At 44.0% G+C, this 21,885-nt stretch overlaps 1 protein-coding gene across 1 annotated transcript; it reads left to right on the plus strand.

Annotated features, from left to right (window-relative positions):
* Positions 1–1,291: 1,291 nt before the first annotated feature.
* Positions 1,292–18,368, plus strand: GIPC3 (GIPC PDZ domain containing family member 3). Its single transcript, XM_075611310.1, has 6 exons — positions 1,292–1,792; positions 2,612–2,797; positions 3,359–3,539; positions 7,792–7,904; positions 9,047–9,128; positions 17,867–18,368. Exons 1-6 carry the CDS (start codon positions 1,475–1,477, stop codon positions 18,034–18,036), a joined length of 1,050 nt encoding a protein of 349 aa, XP_075467425.1. The 5' UTR covers positions 1,292–1,474; the 3' UTR covers positions 18,037–18,368.
* Positions 18,369–21,885: the final 3,517 nt, after the last annotated feature.

A 21,885-nucleotide genomic window follows, 5' to 3' on the forward strand; every position in this document is an offset into this window, starting at 1 on the left:
TACAATTTATCTGATCTCAGGCGCGCTGTTAGAGAGGGTTGGGGTTCCTTACAATGCATCTGATTTTAGACGCGCTATTAGAGAAGGTTGGGGTTACTTACAATGCATCTGATCTCAGAGGCGCTATTAGAGAGGGTTGGGGTTCCTTACAATGCTTCTGATCTCAGGCGCACTATTAGAGAGGGTTGGGGTTCCTTACAATGCTTCTGATCTCAGACGCGCTATTAGAGAGGGTTGGGGTTCCTTACAATGCTTCTGATCTCAGACGCGCTATTAGAGAGGGTTGGGATTCCTTACAATGCATCTGATTTTAGACGCGCTATTAGAGAAGGTTGGGGTTACTTACAATGCATCTGATCTCAGGAGCACTATTAGAGAGGGTTGGGGTTCCTTACAATGCTTCTGATCTCAGGCGCACTATTAGAGAGGGTTGGGGTTCCTTACAATGCTTCTGATCTCAGGCGCACTATTAGAGAGGGTTGGGGTTCCTTACAATGCTTCTGATCTCAGACGCGCTATTAGAGAGGGTCGGGTTCCTTGCACTGCATCTGATCTCAGACACGCTAATAGGCCTCGTCCAGGGTGAGAGCGGGCGCCCTGGCACTCGAGCACCATGACTTCAGGCGCTCATGTTGCTCAGGCGATTCCTGGTCAGAAAATTGCTCGTGCCGGGGGGCGTGCCATGACGTGAGCGGTTCGCCCTCATTGGCTGAACCGCGCACATGACCAGGGCAAGCGCGACAGATAAAAAAATATTTGTCTCTGCAAGTATTGCGCCTCTCCACGCTCACGCACGCGCACAGTATGGACGGGGGGATTGTTTCTTTGTTTTGATCACGCTCTCACCCTGGACGAGGCCTTAGAGAGGGTTGGGGTTCCTTACAATGCATCTGATCTCAGACGCGCTGTTAGAGAGGGATGGGGTTCCTTACAATATATCTGATCTCAGACGCACTATTAGAGAGGGTTGGGGTTCCTTACAATGCATCGGATCTCAGACTTGCTATTAGAGAGGGTTGGGGTTCCTTACAATGCATCGGATCTCAGACGCGCTATTAGAGAGGGTTGGGGTTCCTTACAATGCATCTCACAGGGAGCAGATAATAGTTGTTAAACCATTGTCATGCCAAATGCCAGTACCCACTAATGACACTCCAAACTCAGCAGGTCCATCCAGCACTGAAGGAGTTAATGGGTGTTCCCGGAATTGATTGGTTTTGACTGGTCCCCTGTGACCGCATCTTTCCACTTACATCCCCAGGTGCACTGGCTCATTGAGCCACACCTCGCATTCTATTCTATCCAACAAGCGGATAACCTGAGCTGCAGGGCTAAGGTTACCTGTGCTGTATACCTGACTGGGGATCTTTTTACCAGGTGCCTGATCTAAGAAGCGCAACCTAGCATCTATTATTCATCGTGCCCAGCTTCTGCTGTGTAATTGTGCCCCAACGCCCCTCCTGGCGAAGGTAGGATGCTGCACAGATCAGGAAAGAGAAACAAGAAGGGGACAGAGCTACTGGAGAAGTCCATGGACAACGGAGTGGACCCAGAGCAGAAGGAAAACAATGCTCCAAGAGAGACGCAGAAAGCCAGAGTAGCCGGGCAAAATGTGCCAGCGGCTCCTGCACAGAGCCAGCCTGCTCCTCCGCACCCCCCAAGAATTAGGCCAAGACTGATCTTTCACACTCAACTGGCCCACGGAAGCCCGACAGGAAGAATCGAGGGCTTTACCAATGTGAAGGAGCTCTATGCGAAAATTGCTGAGGTGTTCACCATCTCTCCAACAGAGGTGAGATGTTAAGGGGGAAACTAATAAAGAAATGAATTGCTCCAGAAATAGCCTGGGAGTCTTTCAGCTCGATTTTCAGTGCAAGATATCCGGTTCCAATGATAAAGCGATTCTATTTACAGGCACATCTCTACAATCATTGCGATTTAGGTTGAAGAGCAGATTTGTATTAAAATAAAACAAAGATAAACTATAATGGTATATAATGTATCTATTAAATTAAGTACAACATGGTGGGAGGGGGTAACGAGGAAGCTGCTGCCAGGAGAAAGTAAATAATGTGACCAGTGACAGAGTTACACTGTTGTTTTAAGCACATTGATTTTCTTTACTTTGTATTGTAGTTAACAGTTTAAGAGTGCATAGTGAGCGTAAATCAATAGAACAAAGATGAGCCAAACTTGAGAACACACAGGTGTCTTCTGAAGATGTTGCCTATGACAAATGTTTTTTTTATATATATATATATATAATATATATACCGGTATATCTCTTTATTTAAAGCACAATCTCTACTCATTCAGAGCATAACATTCTTTGATGTTTGTATAGAAAACTCCAGTCCTCAAGGACCACCAACAGGTCAGGTTTTCAGAATATCCCTGCTTCACCTGTGCTGAAGCAGGTACTGAATGAGCCACCTGTGCTGAAGCAGGGACTGATTGAGCCACCTGAGCTGAAGCAGGGATATCCTGAAAACCTGGCCTGTTGGAAGCCCTTGTTGGTGTTGGCCACCTCTGGTGTAGTTCCTATATCTCTGCTAAAGTTGTAAGTCCTTTTGGTTGTATGCTGATAAACCACATGCTTCTTTTTGCCTAGATACTGTTCTGCACTTTGAATACTCACAAGGTGGACATGCAGAAACTGCTGGGAGGTCAGATTGGGCTGGAAGACTTTATTTTTGCTCACGTCAGAGGTGAAACAAAAGAGGTAGAGATAACCAAGACAGAGGATGCACTGGGTCTCACCATCACAGACAATGGGGCCGGCTATGCTTTTATCAAGGTGAGTTTCCTCCCAGTGCTAGGATCTGAAAGCACCCTGCACAACTTAGTAACTTTGTCCTGATCCTATGTCAGCATAACAGTAATGTTTCATTCACTTCTGGAATGAATGGCACTGCAGCTGTCATCCATCATACCGTAATACACAACTTTAGAGAAGGCGGAGCTGCTTTTAATCCTGTAATTACAGTTGCACTGACCAGAAGTAAGATGACCCAACAATAAATGTGTGTTCTATTTATTCCAACACCTTTAATGCAATCAAAAAGAGTTGAGTAAGTGAGCGCCACTTGAATGTGTTTCAGATGACAATAAGTGGCTTTTGTAATGACATCTAATCAATAATGTTGGGCTACTGAGCGGTGAGCAGTCCTTCTGTGCGTGGCTGGCCCCTCTGCCAGTTTCTGGGGTAACCTGTATGCTGCCAGGGGGACCTGCACCACAAGAAGTGGAGGATAAATATTTATGTCTTGAAGAAGCGTTTAACGCACTTACAGAAGGTGAGGGTTGGGTAAAAAGGCAAATAATTCCCCCACTGACCCCCAAACCTTTGCATTACCAGAGGATAACGGAAGGCAGCATCATTGACCGGCTTGAGACGGTGAGCGTGGGTGACAACATAGAAGCTATAAACGAACAGACGATTGTGGGCTGCCGTCACTATGAAGTTGCCAAGATGTTGAGGGAGTTGCCGAAATCCGAGACATTCACCCTGCGTCTGGTTCAACCAAAGCGAGCGTTCGGTGAGTTCAATGGGAAGGACAAGGGACGGGTAGGAGTATTTGGGTTAGGGGAGTAGAGCTCTGTGTTATTGGGCCAGTCATTAAACATTCCAGTGCCTGATCCAATTTAATTGCAAGCTCTTCGGGTGGGGATTCACTATGTCTGTACTGTGTACACGGGGAACAAAGCATTGACATGACCAACATTTTGATTTGACACAGGAATACTGTCATGTGTTTACATTTGCTGTAGGTGGTGAGACCTTTTAATAAGCCAATATGAGAGTTTGTCCTATATGACATTAGAGTACAGAGCTTTAAACCTCACAGGTCTCTTATTCAGAGGCAATGACAAAACAGTATCATAACCTACAGCAAGTCAACACTTCTTATGGACTAAAATGACTACAAGAAAGTTGAACTGCATTGTGTCTACATTTAGGGCCTCATTTGCTAAGCAGTGCTATGCCACAAGACACCTTCCTCCACCAGAATAAACATTAAAGCCCATTCATATGAATGGGCTGTAGGTGTTTGCCGGCACCAGGAGGTGTCGTGTGGCATAGCACTGCTTAGTAAATATCTACCTCCATGCCTATGTGAAAAATCCGATTATGTGAAGTCAAATGTTTACAGAACGTTAAGAAACTAAGGCTGTGGCCACGCTGCCGCTGAGCGCGCTCATGCTTGAGAGCGGTGATGTCACCAACTCTCCAAGCATGAGCGTCGGCAGTCCTCCATAATGTTGCAAGAGCGGTCGGGGGGGGGGGGTGTATGGATCGGGACTATTTGTGTTTGTGTAATGTGTGTGTTTGGCTGTGTGTGTTTGTGTGTGTAGCTGTCTTCTGTGTGCTGTGTGCATTGACTGCTGTTGAGCGCGCATCAAAATTAATTTTCTTTGTCTCCCCAAGCGCCGAGCTTGGGAGAGCGTATGTACCCGTGCACGAGCGCGCGCGCGTGCCGCGTGAGCGTGGCCGTGCAGATTCACAGTCACTGAAGTTAACGCACCTTACACAGCACGACTAGATATGCGTGTGTGACGTTCATACAACAGCCGAGGATAATCCTTTTGAACCTCGGCAAATGACAATGACGCAGTGAACTCATAACAGCTGCCTCTGCCTGAGGCCAGAGCACATTTACAGTAAGAGAGTATTCTCTGGGGTATTCCTGGGAGCTCAGTTATCAATCTGTGAAAGTAGACTGCAACCATATCCATTCATTCATTTGGTCACTCGTTGTAACACTTGGTCTGGCAGGGCAGGGCAGACCCCTTTACCAGTGCAGCTATATCATTTATTAATTGGAGTACGTGTTGGAAATGCGTTTCATTCTTTAGCACAAGTACATTTTAGAGCAGCATTTCTGCTGAATTTTAATACAGATTTTTTTTTAAAGCATTAAAACCATAGGGTCTTCTAGAGCTAAACTGTGCTTTTTTTTAACCCAGAAAAGTACAGATCCTCAGATACTTGTGTAGTTGCCGGTGTTACTTTCTGGACATTTAAACAGTCGTCCGTTAGGAATCTGCAAAGTCATCCCTCAGCTGATGTTGCAGCTTCCTACTGGCCCACAGTACAGGCGATATTCGGTGGCCATTTTGATCTCTCTAGAAGGAAGGAAAACACTGGCAACTATAGCCGTATGTATATTGGGAAGCAGGGGATCCCCGAAGCTAAAACTATAGTGTCTCATTTCCACCCCTTTCACCTCTACTGCTCTCTCGCCTTAAACCTTTTTCCTCTCGCTGGCCACCAACAGGTAAGGTTTTAAGGATACGCCAGTCAATGACTGAGCCACTGATTGAGCCACCTGTTATAAGGAAGTCCTTATAACCTGACCTGTTAGTGGCCCTTAAGGACTGGAATTGGCCAATACTGGCCTAGACTCATGGCTACTGTCCCACACCCACAGTCGCTCCTACCAACGACTGCCATCTACTGCACGTATTCCCTCACCTGCTGCCTCTGTAAATCAAGCTTCACTTGGAAAACGCTGTTGTGTCTGCCTAAATGTCACGGAATATCGGTGAAATAAATCGTTCCGCAGAACTCCGTAGTGCCCTGCTTCCTGCTTCCAATTTGCTGATTCTGGAGTATTGACATGGGATTCCCTGACCAGGAGCTATAACCGGTGACTATATCAATCATTTGCTTTATGGTGTGCAGCAGACATTTGTTGTACTGTCCCGCACCGGTCTCTCATGCCGGTGCACGCCGAAAGTGCTGGCCGCAACTTCCGGTGCGATCCGACATCACAGAGCCTGGCGTGGGACAGCACAGGAGAGAGGCAGGCAAGCGGCTGGGGAGACGTCGGGCCTGGCGGCAACAAGAGGCCCGATCAGCGCCGGCCAGCACCCCCTCCCCCCCACCCATGCAGCCACCGGCAAAACAGTGAGAGAGGGAGGCCCATTTCATTCCCCCACATATTTAGCTGTATGTTAATGCTTATACCGTATATACCTATTAGTGTGTGTACAGCATGTGTATGTGTAGGGGGGGTTGTAATATTCATGCATGTGTAGCAGCTCTCGGAATATTTTGTAGAAATATTTTTTTTTTATATAATGGCTTTTCTTCCTTGAGACGTTGCAGACCCCCGATTTAACTCATCGGATCGCCCCAGAACCAGCAACTTGTTTATTTGCTGTTGCTTTTATGCAGTTTAGAGATGGAAACACCACAAGGTGGTGCTGCGATCATTTGTTTGTACAACAGTAAATAAAAATCCCCCGTGTGAGCACAGTCACATCTCGGACAGGTCTGCACCCCTGTCCTTCCCCATTATCTCTTAGCATACAATGCAGCCAGGGATTCTGGGTAATGACATGTGAATGAGCACACAGTGTCACCTTTTGCTTCCTGTCCATTTTAACATGAAGCCCTCTAAACATATGCCTGTAGTAATACACAGCTTTTCAGCACAGCCTGGGTTGCAGAAGCGCATAGCCAGTAACCCTGCTCACAGACAGCTGTTTCAACCTTTTGGGTCTCATCAGTGTGAGAATAGTTATACTGGCTTTGTAATGTGACGCTGGGATAGGTTTCAATCACACATAATATAAGATATGGTGGGTAAAAAAGTGACAAAAACCTAGTGAACTGCAAATAAAGATACAGTATGTACAATAAAAAGGGTCATATTGCTGACAGAGACTATAAAAACAACATATTGCACCCGGTCCATTTGGCTCCTCCAGTGCCAGAGCAGCCAGAAAAGGCACCTCACTTAGGGTCAAAAGCACAAATACATTGTATAAAAGCTCTCCTCCTCACTTCCGAAGATCCACACGCCGCTCCCTATAAGCTCAGCTTATATTTCTCTCTGCCATCCACAGCACCATCACACCACTTTGATTGTGAGCTCTGTGGGGCAGGGATTCCTTTCTGTATTTAAATTCCCTGAACTCATATCTATTTTTATTAATCTAAAGCGCTGCATGTTGTCCCTGAGGCCGAGGTCGCAGTGCGCGCAGTGCGCATGCGGTGAGGTGCCTGGCGGCACTTGTTCCCGGCAGCAGCGTGACCTGGTGGACTCCAGGCAGCACGCGATGGGTAGGCGTGGGCACGGTGGGGGCGCGGCCATGATGTCACGCTTTTGGTTCGCCCTCATTTGCTGAACCGCCACCGTGACATGGCCAGCGCTCCGTCGCCACTAGCAAAGACAAAATCCTTGTCTTTGTAAAATGTGGTCGCGCGTCGCGCATTGTGCCGGGGCGCCCAGGCAGCTACTGGGGCCGGCCCCATCGTGGGCCATACCTTGTGTGCGCCGTGCACGCAGCCGCGGCCAGTGGGGATCTAGCCTAAGTACAGCAAAGAAAAAATATACGCACAAAAATAAAGGTTAAAGACACCAAAATGCCAAATCAAAAGGATGGATTTCCACAGTGATCCTTACAACTCGATGACACACATTCTGGAAACGAAAAAGCACACTAAATGCATGGAGGTGCAAGGCATATATATCACAAACATGTTACTGCCTCGCAGAACCTCGTGTCGTGCCGGGGCCCCTGGGAGGGGAGCCAATTACAGAGGAGTTTAGTCAATTGGAATGGAATTTTTGGAAGTGGAAGCGTCCGTGGTTTCCAGCACACGTGGCCACTGCATTCAGCCAGCAAATCCTAAGTCTTTTGCTGGAAGAACCGTAAATGTTGTTCAGATTTAGCAGCGCATCTCGGTCAGCTTTGTAAGTGGCGTTATTATCGGGATTAGGTTTCACTCGAGATGTTTGCGTGCAGCGATCACTGAATCCATTGCATCTGTTTCCCCAGATATGATTGGTCAGAGAAGTAGGTCCAGCAAATGCCCAAGTGAAGGAAAAGTAGCCAGCGGCAGAGAAACCCTGCGCCTACGTACGAAAGGCATGGCCACGGTGGAGGAAGCGGTAAAGCCATGCGTGATAGTATTTTATTGGTAGGATGATGGGAGAGCAGTCAATAAAGACATTAACGGGGCGGGTCCACATAGCAGGCCACTTTAAAAAAAAATACAAATTACGCGGATAATCGGCTCGTTAGAAAATATTTAATTACCTTTAAAGTAACAGTTTGACCTATTTTCATCATGTAAAAAAACGTGCTAATCTTTAGGAGCAGTGAATTCAAGCATGTGAACTTCTATAGAAGAAGAATGTACACTTGACGATGAGGACTAATGGGGGAGGGGAATGGTGCAAAAGTAAAAAGGGGGGAGGTTGCCCACACCACATCACATATACAGATTAAGTAGGAATTGTACAGCATCTTAATTATACGGAAGACAATTGCTTATAAAATGTCACCTGATTTGCAGCCTATAACCCCATACTAAGGTCTGTCCTGTATAGGGACGGACTTATTCCGTCATCATCTCCACCATTGTTGTGGGGTAATACCGGGTGGTGTGTGGGCTCTGCAAGAGTACCGACCCCGGGATTACTATGTGGCTTTCCTGGTTGTGCCAGCCAAGGTTGCCAGACTTTTGGGAATTTGAAACACGGATCATTTACATAGCTGGTCAACTTTTATTATTATTATTATTATTATTATTATCATAGGATTGAAGCAGGGGGGCTCTGGAGCTGAACCCCATTAATTTCAGCTCCGGGACCCCCTGCTTCCCGAGATACAGACCTCCAAATTAGGTGCCGGTATCCCGGCAAAGTTTAAAGCTCCCGTGCCACATGGGCCAATAGGAAGCCTAACCTGATGATGTCGTGTCTTCCTATTGGCCCACAGGGCTTTGGGAGCTTTGAAACATCGCCATTATGTGATCCCTGCTAGCCGAGTGGAGCGGCTTCCCAGCGCCTCCTACAGATATAAGTATCTCCAGAAACAGGGGGTCTCCGGAGCTGAACCCCAATGATTTCAGCCCCAGTGACCCCCCCTGCTTCAATCCTATCTTAAAAATAAAAACAATTCGCCAAACGATTGCCACTTTAATACAATTTTATTGTATAAAAACATAAAACCAGAGAAATGAAAAGGTAGTCAGAAGTCCCCAAGCACATTGCGCTTTGCTCAGCCTATCACTGCCTTTGTTTTGCAGCTGAGTGAATGTGAGGAGGAGGCATCAAGGAAGGTTGATGACTTGCTGGAAAGTTACATGGGAATTCGGGATGTGGAGCTTGGTAAGAATTTTGCGGCGACAAATAATTGCAGTGCTAATAATGGCCCAAAGTATGAGGAGGCTTCAAAAAAAATCCGAAATAGCTTCAGCGTTTCTTTTTTTAAATTTTGCCTAGACTCTGAAATGTGCTTCTGATGCGCTAATGTAGGCGCCTGCTGAGAAATCATTTTATAAGTGACAGGTTCTGGGCAGTGAATTTCTGGTAATTTAAAACAGCATCCAAACAACATTGGGTTGTGTTTATCAAGAGGTATGTAAAAAAAATGTGCTTTGGTTTTTCTGTGTGAAACGTGACATATTTATGACGTGTATTAGTGCTGTTCTAAAATGTGGTGTGTGCTGCGCTTGTATTCTGCTGTAAAAAAAAAGACAGTTACACTACCTTTATGGTGACGGAGAAAACCAACTCAGAAAACCATCAAGAAAAGTAACGATAGCCGCATGTTTTTTTTTAACACATAGACCTGTGGGAATATCCAAATGTAATTCCGCCCCAACTCCTCCCACATGGTCCATCAATCCTTCACCTCATTGCAGACATATCTGAAAATGGTGCAACGAAGATTAGTACATAGATACTGCCTGGGCAGGTATATTTCAGCGTGAACCCCAAGAAACCTTGGGTAACACTCTTAACAACATGTGCACATTAAAATCAAACGTGACTAATAAACTGTTGAATCAATAACACCTGGTGAATGTGCTAATAAGGGTGTAATCTACAGCTGGGTTGTGTGTAAAAGCCCAGTAAATACAAATAGCGTGAGCAAGTGAATCACGCAATAAAGTTAAGTGCAATGAATAAGGTGAAAAAGTATATGAATAAAGGATGCACGCCTCCACTCAACCCTTCAAGTAGAAACGGTCTCGACAGTCTCTTTTTGGAGGATTATATATCAGAGTGAGTTGCAACAAAGTAACGTCTTTGTGCCAACATTTTGCCTTTGATACATCGAGCCCATTGTACCGTCTTCCTTTGGTTTGTTTGAAGGGTTTGTAATCGCGATTACGCGTCATGTGTTCCGGTTGTTTACTAAACTGCACTGAAAACTAGTGCTCTCCGCCCGGGGGTTTGTTAGAACGGATCTTGTGCAAAAGAAGGTAAAAATAAACAAACAAAAAAGATGCTTTGGCACTTTCAGGTTTACAGGAAATATATAAAATGTGGAATCAGTCACATTTTTTTGTCTGCAGAATGATTGCACAATGTATCCTGTTTTTTAGTAAAAAGGCAATGTGTTATGTGAGGTACAGGGGGGGAGAGAGACATTTTAGCGCTTGATTCATTGTGATCATGTGTATCGCTCTTTCAAGACTCTACCCCAATGAGTAAAACATGTTTTAAACAAAATAAGCTGGATAAGTAGTAACATTTTGATGCCAGATTTCAGACATATGGACTCCACTGATGTGTATATGTCTACAAATTGAGGTTTTCACTGATTTGGTAACATTTGATCTGGAAAAAACGAAACCCACTCATTATTCTCAAAGTAATATAACCATAAAGGGGGGAAAAAGCTCTGAATGACTTGATGAAAAATGAAGACATTACAATAAAATCTTCCGATAAGGGAGGAAATATTGTTATTCTTAATACCACGGAATATGTAAAAGAGAATAAACAAATTCTGAAAGATAAAAGCACCTGTTGCATCCTAGACGGTGACCCGACAAATAGTCATTTCTGAATTGTGCACACTATTAAGAGAAGGCTTAGATCTGAAACTCATCAGTAAAAACAACTATGAATTTGTGCATATCAAACACCCAACCATAGCCACAATCTACTCATTTCCCAAAATCTACAAGAATAAAGATAAACCACCGGGGAGACCCATAGTATCTGGTAACAATCTCACTGAAAACAGCAGTATCTATTTGGATAAAATCTTATGGCCATCCGTGATTGCGTTGCCGTCCTATGTACAGGATACAAAAGATACACTATTGAGATTAAATGGAATAACTACAGATCATAATACCCTATTGGTCACGCTAGATGTGGAATCTTTGTATTCTAGTATCAGACATTCTAATTGATTGACAGCGTGTGATTTTCATTTGTCAACTAAGAATTGTGGCTATGTTGCGTATAATAAATTCATCATGGATTTGATGCGTTTTGTGTTAACGCACAATTATTTCATATTTGATGGAGTGTTCTACCACCAGACCCAGGGTACAGCAATGGGCACATCTTGTGCCCCAACATATGCAAATCTGTACTTGGGCTGGTGGGAGGCCCAATATGTGTTTACAGATGAAAATGTCACATATACTGAACATATTGAGATATGGCTCAGATATATTGATGACATACTGATAATTTGGAAGGGCACAGAGGTACAACTAACATAATTCGTAACAATTCATTAAATCTCAAGTTAACTTCAGAATTTAAAATCAAATGCATTACCTTTTTGGATTTACGAATTGAGAAAGATTCCAACAATGAGATCCAAACAACAGTTTACCGCAAGAAAACCTCAACAAATAGCTTACAGTCTGCGACAAGTCAACACCCTAGGTCATTAGTCAATGGTATCCCCACAGGACAATACCTATGTCTGAGAAGGAATTGTTAGACCATTCAAGAATACAAGAAACAGTCAGACAAACTTAGAACAAGGTTTCTTGAAAGAGGATATATTGTAAGCCCAATGTCTAAAAAAAAAAAATTAAAGCATACAATAGGGACAAAAATAGTGATAGAGATTAATCTTTTAACTATTAAGACAAGACCAGTAGACAAGCAGATACAGTGCATCGGTACGTATAGTCAAAGGTGGAATGAAATCAAAAGTATATTTGCCAAATATTGGCACATTAAGATCGGACAGTGACTTGGCCAAAGTTCTAAATATGACACCTTGCATGTCGAGTAGACGGTCGAGAAATCTTAAGGATGATCTCGTCCATAGTTACTACCAGAAAAGAAAAGTTAAAACTTGGCTCACGTCACGATTAAAAGGGTCATATCAATGCAAGAAAGAACTGTAAAGCCTGCCAGCACATTGTGAATACAGAAACCTTCAGTAATCATGATAAAACCAAATCATATAATATCAAACATTTCATAAATTGTAGGACATACAATGTAATTTATCTCATTGAATGGCAATGTGGACTCTGACATATTGGCAAAACGATACATGAACTTAGAAGTAGCGTAGTAGAAGATGTTAATTCTGTTACTAATGAACTAGACGTACCAGTTGCTCGTCATGTCAACTTGTACATAAAGGGGGTGTAAAATGTTTAAGTGTTTTTGGCAAAGACCATATGAAAAACAATCTCAGAGGAGGTAACATTGATTTAAAGCTTCTTTAAAAAGAAGCGGAATGGATTTATCGTTTAAAAACAAGAAGCCCTATGGGACTTAGGGCCTCATGCAATAAGCGCCGAAAAGCTGTTTTTCACCATTTATTTTTTTGCCAAAAATGCCTTGGCGATCCAATAAGCGCCGATAACACACAATATCGGCATTTTTTTTTTGCCGGAAAAAAGTTATCGTCAGCCGCGTGGCGATAAGCCCCAATAAGCCCCTTTTCGGAACTCATCGCCACTTTTTGAAACCGGCTCAATTCTAGAAGCCCCAAACAGCTTTTCGCAGCTGATTGCCACTCTAGAATTGAAAATTTCGAGCCACTCCGTCCCGCCATAAGTTGCTGGGGAGAAGTATCGGCGCGGACGGCACCTAGAAAATATTTTGGCCTTTTTCCTGCCTCGGATTGATGCCGGGGGTCTCCGGAGTTGATACCCATTAATACCAGCACCGGAAACTCCCGGCATGCATCCAAGGCAGGAAAAATGCATTTACAGCCCACTTCATTACTTTAGCGGCTAACCGCTAAGGCAATGAAGGGGTTAACCACACGTGCCAGGTTTATTGTGGCTAGCGGGGTGGGTGAAGGGTGTATTTGGCCTTTGGTGGGTGTTTAGGGCTTGCGGGGGGGTTGCATGTGGACTTAATACCTTTATTACCTTAGCGGTTAATACCGCTACGGTAATGATGGGGTTAACCCATCCCGCAAGGCCTAAACACACACCAAGGGCCAAATACCCCTTTCACCCACCCCCTCTAGCCATAATAAAAAAACTACACACAACAGCCCCACAATAAACACACACAATATATATATATATATATATTACACCACCTATATACAGTACATATACATAATTTTGGGGATGCACAGCAATGATACTATAGGCCAGTGGTGGCCCTCGGGTGTTCCCCACAGGTGTCTCTGCTTGTCTGCAGTTCCAATTCTGTGCCCCAAAAAAATAATTAAAAAACACATAAATACTTATAAATAAATACACCCCCCCCTAACACATAGAGTATAGTAATGGGCAAAATTACTATTATCCACAAATGTATAATAGTGCATTTGCCCATTTAAAATACATAAAGCAGAATAAATACATATTGCACTCACCCATGCATGGCTGCCACGATAAAAGCCATCCTAATCTTCATCACCGTCCATGTCCCCTCCGGTGCTAGAAAACATACACAAGAATAAAAAGAGCCAATGTAATGTCCCCTAACCCCTTAATCACCTTAGCGGTTATTAACCGCTATAGTAATTAAGGGGATAACCCAACCTCCTCCACCACTCACCGGGGGAAAGAGTCCTCGGGAGCCTCCGACCTCTCCACCCGCCGGCATCCGCACACTCTGGGAGCATGAATGTATTTTTAATAATATTGTGAGGGAACAGGGGGTCTCCTGAGCTGAACCGCATTGATTTCTGGCTCAGGGACCCCCTGCTTCCCGAGTTACAGGCCCCGGTTTGGGGCATCGGGTGCCAGTGTCGCCGCCATCTTTATAGCGGCCATGTCGCGTCTTGGACGCTATAAAGATAGCGGCGACACTGGCACCCGATGCCCCAAACCGGGGCCTGTAACTCGGGAAGCAGGGGGTCCCTGAGCCAGAAATAAATGCTGGTCAGCTCAGGAGACCCCCTGTTCCCGTACACTATTATTAAAAATACATTAATGCTGCTTCATTACTATAGCGTATAGCCGCTACGGTAATGAATTATTGTTTATTGATACGTGTGTTTTACTCATAGTGTAGATGTGCAATGGGGTCTCCAGAGCTGAACCGCTTTGGTTTTAGGTCGGGGGACCCCCTGCTTCCTGAGATACAGGCCCCGTTATGGGGTGCCGGTATCCCTCTGCTTTTACATCCCGCGGTCACGTGATCGGGACATTTAAATGCAGAGGGATACCGGCACCCCATAACGGGGCCTGTATCTCGGGAAGTAGGGGGTCCCCAGACCTGAAACCAATGCCGTTCAGCTCCGGAGACCCCCTGCACATCTACACTATGAATAAAATGTTATTAAAAATATCTTTTATTTTGCCGATATATGCGCAGAGAGAGTGTCGAATCTCTCTCTGCTGCAGGCTGATCTCGACAGGGGATGCCTTATCGCCATGTTATCGGCAGGCAGAACTTATCGCCACCAGCAACCCATCATGTTTTGAAATGTTGCTCTCGCACGTATTCGCCAGGGATTCGGGCATTCCTGCATACTGCGAGGGCATCATGCCAAAAATATGCCGAGTTCAAACCCCTGGCGAGAATGCTTTTTCGGCGCTTACTGCATCGAGCCCTTAATGAGGGTTCCACCTTTAAACCATTCTTTTAACAACATCAAATAAACATCTTCACCTCTGTAGATCTATACCTTAAAATAAAGACAGATTACAGTATGCATACAGTACTTATTATCATTGACCATTGTGATTTGGTTTTGGGTAAGTATAATATGCTCTCTACTTACTAAAAGACAATTATGATATATTGATTTAACAATGTTGGCCATTGTCGTTGCTTGCTAAATATATCTAATATAACAGTATGCAACATGTTATTATCAGATACCTTATATCACGTACATGGTTGAGATTCCAATATTATAAGTCCACCATTGAATTCAAACTTGCACTCAATGATACAAATAAGTTCTTTAATAAAGATGAACTTTCTGTAAATAGGCTTGTAATATCCATTTTCAATTCATATCCATTAAGGTTCAACAACAAGGTAACGCTAGATCATGCAAATTTACAGAAATTCACGTGACAAATTAACCCTGTCATTTCACTGAAATAATAGTGGAAACATACATGTACATAAGATTTTGAAATTCTAAAAATATAAATATAATCCAATAATTGGCATTTAATATGCTTTTTTAATATGATTTTATTGTGTTGGGGCTCTGTGTATAGACACAACAGTATGTATATAGCCGTTGGACTTGAATGGTGCACGCACTTTCGTCGAGTATCTCCATGGTGATTGTACACAGTACTGCGGTTGAGGAGTGGTGCGTGCGCATATGTTAATCACTTTCAGAGTGATTATACATAGTATATAAGACTGCAAGTGAGCTCCATCACATGCCAGCCCCTGACAAAGTCCCGTAGAGGAAAGAAACGCGTGGTGACGTCACATCACGTGGTGCGGTGTTCGGGCTAGCTGCAGGAGTGGAAAGCTGTATGCCGAGCGACTAATTAGATGTTGCCACCCGGATGTAACAAATACAACAATTCGGCTAAGTGAACTTGTTTCTATTGCTGGTATTGAGACACAATGTTACATATATTATCTCATGTATTGTAGTGAGTACAGAGAACAATGTTGGCGCGAAGTTGGAGCTACACTGTGCGTAGGCACAGCCTTTATATGTGAATCTAGTTTATATCAGGGTCCAAGCTTAATGTTCATTCTGCTTGTTAAATAACACAATGACTGCACTGGTTCTTTCTCACTAGCATAGAGTAAAATTAGGCAGCGAAGTTGGAGCTGCGCTGTTTAATACACGGCATTTATATGAAAGTTTAGTGCATCTAGTGTTGTCTGACCTTCATAACTAGTGCTCTTTACACCAGCATATAAACATAATTATCTGCTGCTTAATGTTTGAATTTGGTTACTAGCATATGACTAATCTGACTTGCTGAAATATTGTATATGAGACCGAGTTGCATGTATGGCAGATGCAGATTTACACCACTCATAAAAAGTAGCAACGAGACTACTGCACCACGTGTGAAGATTTTTATATTAATATTTCATTCACTCACCACTTGAGCACTTCATATTCACTTTAACATATTAAAATGTAAATGCAAATGTGTTAGTTTGGTGTGCTCCAAGGTAATGTGCTTTCTGGGGAGGATTTGCTGATTTCTTTTCAGTTAAACTCTCTAATTCGTAATATTTTAAATTTGACATGTAAAAAATGCAGTTATCATTTTCCCACCTCCTAACTACATCTATACTGAATATCTCACTTGCAATAGATGACTCCACCATAATTATGATACCGCGATCTAGATGCTTAGGTGTCATTTTAACTCCTCCTTGGCCTTCATTCTACACCTTCAGCACATCTCCTAATCATGTGGGTTCAACCTCGGCAATCTTGCTAGAATACGTCCCCTTCTCACTCACACACTCATTAGATCCTGACTGGACTACTGCAACCTGCTTCTAGTTGATCACCCCCTATGCCGCCTGTCTCCTCTCCAGTCCATTCTAAATGCTGCTGCCAGGTTCATTTATGTCCCCAATTGCTCTTCTTCTGCAGTACCACTATGCAGGTCCCCACATTGGCCACCCATGCCCAATATGGAGTGAAGTTTACGGCACTTGTGCTCACCTAGACACACAGTCTTGGCAAGCTTCATGCAGTGGAGGAGATACGAAGGACCACGGTATAAAATGGGTAGTGTAGGACCTGCTGATGGGGTTTACCTTGACGTGGGTGCAGGCGTAACATGTTTTGGCCAAAATGACTTATGAGAAGAAAAAACATAGAAATGAATCAAATCATTTGCCATATTGGATGTGCACGGGGGTTTCTTTGTTTACTTGTTCTCACCTACAAAGTTATACATAGCACCGCTCCTCTCTACATCTCTGACTTAATTTCCAAGTACTATCTTACACGCAGTCTACCCTCTGCTCGTGGTCTAGATCTACCCACCTCCCTTATTGCGCCCTCTCGCTCCCACTTCCAAGGCCTTGGCTGTGCGGCATGCCGACTGGAATTTCCTAACACTTGAACTGAACTAATACAATTACTGCAATAAGATGAATTTAAGTTTGAAGCTATGTAGAAAAAAAGAACCAAGGTTCAAATGCCATTGGTCTAGAGTTCACAGGGGGTGTCAGAATAGCTTCATTCATAGCTAAAATATGTCAATTGTATGGATTATGACGTTATTGTCTTTTCGAATCAGCATAAGAAAGTTGCATTTATATAGAGTCAATAATATTCCCAGATCGGAGATGGATCTAGATAATTGCACCAAGAGGTTCTCTGTGCTTGTCCTTCCGAGTCCTTATATCAATCAAGTCTGCGCAAACTTTCCCCCCTGTGCCCCCATCTGCACTCCCCTCCCTGCTCGCGCCCCCCTCCTTACCATGTCTCCGGCATCAAATGGCGCTGCGGGGTCACGTGATGTCACGTTGGGCAACGTATCGCCGGAGACAAGGTAATTGAAGTTGCAGAGGCCCTGCCTCATATCATGTTGCGATTAGCCCAATATACTACTTTTTAACATTCCTGAGCGATCCAGGATTTATTTTCGAATTATAGCAGTGCAAGGCTTTTTCTCCACCCCCCCCCCCCCCCCCGCCCCCCACGGGATTCTATTTCAAGTTTGAAGCTGTAACCAACATTATTTTTATCTCTCACGGAATTGTAGCCTCGACAATGGTGGAGACGGCGAAGCAGAATCAGAGCCCGGAAGAGTTTGCCCGAGGTCTGGATGCTGTGTTGGGCGAATTCGCTTTCCCGAATGAGTTTGTGCTGGCGGTGTGGGGAGCAATTCACCAGGCAAAAAACTGCCCAGAAATACCAGCCGTACATCTGTGATTTATTTTACTGTAACTTCGAGCCAGGATGATTGCTTAATAACTCTACGTTTATCAACCTCAAAGAACAAAGCTTCTAGCACGCTACTATAACCTTGTACATCTGAACATTTTCATGTGACTTGGAAGCCGCGCGTATGCACTAATCTGTCTTAAATTATATTTTACCAATGTGTTTAAAGAGGCCGTGCTACTCAAGATCAAAGGCATTGAGTTTTTTTTATTTTTTATTGATGCCCTTTTCAAACATATCTGGAAAGATTAGGAGCCATATATACTAAACTGTACTATGCCATAAGGCAGAGGCGCTCAACTCCAGTCCTTAAGCCCCCCCCCCCCCCCCAACAGGTCAGGTTTTCAGGATATCCCAGCTTCAGCACAGGTGGATCAATCAGAGGCTCAGTCGAAGACTGCACACCTGTGCTGAATCGAAGACTGAGCCTCTGATTGAGTCACCTGTGCTGAAGCAGGTATATTCGGAAAACCTGACCTATTGGGAGGGCTTGAGGATTGGAGTTGAGCGCCTCTGCCATAAGGCAGCTTCCTGCAACGGAAAAGCCCATTCACTGGAGTGGGCGTTACGATGTCTACTGGTGATGTCCTAACACAGCTTAGTAAATATGGGAGACCTGGAAGGAGGAGGAGGAGTATTGTTTATAGTGATTGTGCTACCCCGATTATGATGATGATGATGATGATGATGATGGTGATAATAATAATGATAATAACATGTTCTTGTATAGCGCTGCTAGTTATACATAGCGCTTTACTGAGACATTTTTGCAGGCACAGGTCCCTGCCCCGCGGAGCTTAGAATGTATGTTTTTGGTGCCTGAGGCACAAGGAGATAAAGTGACTTGCCCAAGGTCACAAGGAGCCGACACCGGGAATTGAACCAGGTTCCCCTGCTTAACTCTGAGTGCCAGTCAGTGTCTTTACTCACTGAGCCACTCCTCCCATTGATAATGTAATCAAATTGATGCCAACTACTATGTCAGAGGGCCAACGATGAAATGGGTAGGGTTGCCAGGTGGCTTTTCCAAAAATACTGGACACAATGGTGAAAGGTGCAATGCACTGCGCTACGCACACGCTCCATGCTGTTTCCTTCTCTCCTTGGCCCCACCCTCAGGCTGCTGACACCTCTTCCTGAATGACTGCATTACCCAGCAGCAGCCAATCAGGATGGATTCCCAGCCCCCTACCAACAGCCCTGCTCTCTCCTTGCTCAGGTCGATATGTCCAGAGAGGTAATACCAGACACGTACACGTCCAGTATTACCTCTAATTTTTTTTACTGGACAGAGCGTCCAAATACAGGACAGTCCGGTTCAATACTGGACACCTGGCAACCCTAGGTGGGAGAGTGCTTCTCATACAGTAAGGCAAACACAAGCATAAGGCAAGGGAAATAAAAACCTCCCAAGTCTAATTTTACTGATTCTTTGCCAGACAACTTTCACAAATGACTTTAGAATGATCATACCAGTCTTATTATTAGCGGCATACTGTAATCCTTTAAGATATTGATGCCATTAGTTCACTTTAAGCCTACGTGGAGCTTTTAAATCACAAATTACACACACGCTATACTCTTAAATGAATTCTCTTTTTATTACTTTGTCTCCCTATGACCCATATTTAAAGTATTTTCATGAAGAATATTGTATATCTGGACTGATTTCCCAGCCATCTAAATCAGATATGTAATAAAGTCTGGCATAATGCCTAATCTATACACTGTATATACAACTATATATAATCAATCTATTGTTCGGAGTATGTATATATTATATTTATACAAGGGAACATTTTATAATTTAACATTAATAATATCTTAAATTAACCAATCGCTAAAACTCAAACAGCTTATTACAGAAAGTTCACATTTCCTGAGTCCCATTCCATATAAATAGAATTCTAAAATGTTCCTATTTTTGTGGTATTTAGACAAATATATTTTTCAATTCAAATAGCTGTTTTGCATGCGATGCCATGTAGGCCTTATCATTACATATGAGAAGTGTTTATATGAGAATACATTGTGTGTTTGGTATATTGCAAATAATCTGAAACTAATTTAGGCTGTTGTTGCTGTAGTAATTTCTGTGTAAATAAATAGTGATTATATCAGAATAATAAATGTTATGTTCTTCAAGTGTCAGATTGCAAACATTGTCTTATGTAAATGTCTTTTCAACTCACTTATCATTTGCTCGTGACACGTTTGGTGTAATACCTGTGTGTGTATGTGTATGTGTGTGCATATGTGTATATATATATATATATATAAAATGTAATCCTTCTTTATGTATAGGCCCCAGACTGACACGTAGTGCTGAGGTGGAGGCCTCAGGCCTTTATTGCTACTCAATATGCCACACATGGTCTTCGTTCAGAAGGCGGGAAATAAGTACACAGCATGTGCGATACAACTGCTTATATATAAGCAGTGGGGGTCTTTTTAATTGGGGCGGCGGGGGTCCTTATTAATATGTATTGGCGGGGGCCTTATTAATATGTATTGGCGGGGGCATTATTAATATGTATTGGTGGGGGCGGGATATTTTTATTATGTATTGCAGGGTGGGGTTATATGTATTTAGGGCGGTGTTTTTTTTTGGTATTTTGTGGGGGGGGGGGGAGGGTTGAGTGAGAGTGGGGTAATTGACGGAAGGTGGAGGCAAGTGAGAGGAGAGAGGGGGAGGGAGACAGTGAGGAAAAGAGGGAGTAAGAGTGAGATGCAGGGGAGAGAAATACATGCAAGGCAGGAGGGGGGAGTGTAAGTGATATGGAGGGGAGAAAAATACATGGGTAGAGGGTGGGAAATAGAGGTGGCTCGTGAGGAGTGAAATGGGGGGGGCCCGGATGCAACTCTAGTCCTGGGTCAATCTGTCTGCGGCCCTGGGGATGCTTGGTTTGTGAGGCGAGTCTTAAGGTTAGTAAATATTCAATCAGATAGGTTAATACCATTAGCAGGGGAATAGGTGGCAGGGAGACTTGGGTGAGAGCAGGTGTGTATATGGCTGGGTCCAGAATTAGGAAAGGTATCACCAGCAGCAGGAAAGAGTAGATAGAGAGGATGTGAATAGGGCAGTTATGGGGGCTCTTTTTATTGAGGGGTAAAGAAGTTGTTGGGAGAGAGGTGTATAAATAATGGTGCAGTGCATGGCCACAGGCATAGGTGGAGGGGAGGAGAGATGAAGAAATGTGGATAGGAGTGGAGTGGTGAAGTTGGAGAGAACAGAAACATTTACAAAGGAGTGAGGAAACAGTAAACAGAAAAAGCAATAGGGAGGGCATAATGAGATGCAGGAGGAGGGCCTTCCCAGGTATTGGAGTATAGGAAGAGTACACATTATTAAAGCATTTAGAACGTCAAGTTCTCACAGTTGCAGAGTTGTTGTTATAGTGCAGAGTCCAGATCTTCTTGTAGTCTTCACCTCAAATTCTAACTCCAATATTAACTCCACAGACACTTTATATGTGACACTTCATATACTTAACAATAGTGCTGCGCAGGTGTGTGTCAGTGTCAGTTAGAAGACCGCCACCCACTCCTGGGTATATGGACCTATATAAATAGTGCCGGCACCCTGTTGGAGCTCTTAATGCACTAACATGTAGCAGGCCTGTACTTCACAAAGGTGCTTCGGTACCATTGTTAACTGCAGCCGTTGAGGGTCTCCTCTAATTGCGATTGACACGCCGTGCACTCTCTGGCACGGTCCTGTTGGGCCTTGCTGCACCAGGTACTGTTCTCCCTCCAGTGGATCTCCACTCTCTCTCAACAGGAACCAGACTGGCCCGAGTCACACTTGATCAAGTCTGAAGGCATTCAGGCTTGTGC

The sequence above is a fragment of the Ascaphus truei genome, chromosome 8, assembly GCF_040206685.1.
Source record: "Ascaphus truei isolate aAscTru1 chromosome 8, aAscTru1.hap1, whole genome shotgun sequence".
NCBI classification, from domain to species: domain Eukaryota; kingdom Metazoa; phylum Chordata; class Amphibia; order Anura; family Ascaphidae; genus Ascaphus; species Ascaphus truei.

What these genes read in the sequence shown, in the direction of transcription:
- GIPC3 (XM_075611310.1), top strand. Translation starts at nt 1,475, where the DNA reads ATGCTGCACAGATCAGGAAAGAGAAACAAGAAGGGGACAGAGCTACTG. An exon ending in TCACCATCTCTCCAACAGAG is followed by an intron (nt 1,793 to 2,611) that starts GTGAGATGTTAA and finishes CTTTTTGCCTAG; the next exon opens with ATACTGTTCTGCACTTTGAA. An exon ending in AATTCGGGATGTGGAGCTTG is followed by an intron (nt 9,129 to 17,866) that starts GTAAGAATTTTG and finishes ACGGAATTGTAG; the next exon opens with CCTCGACAATGGTGGAGACG.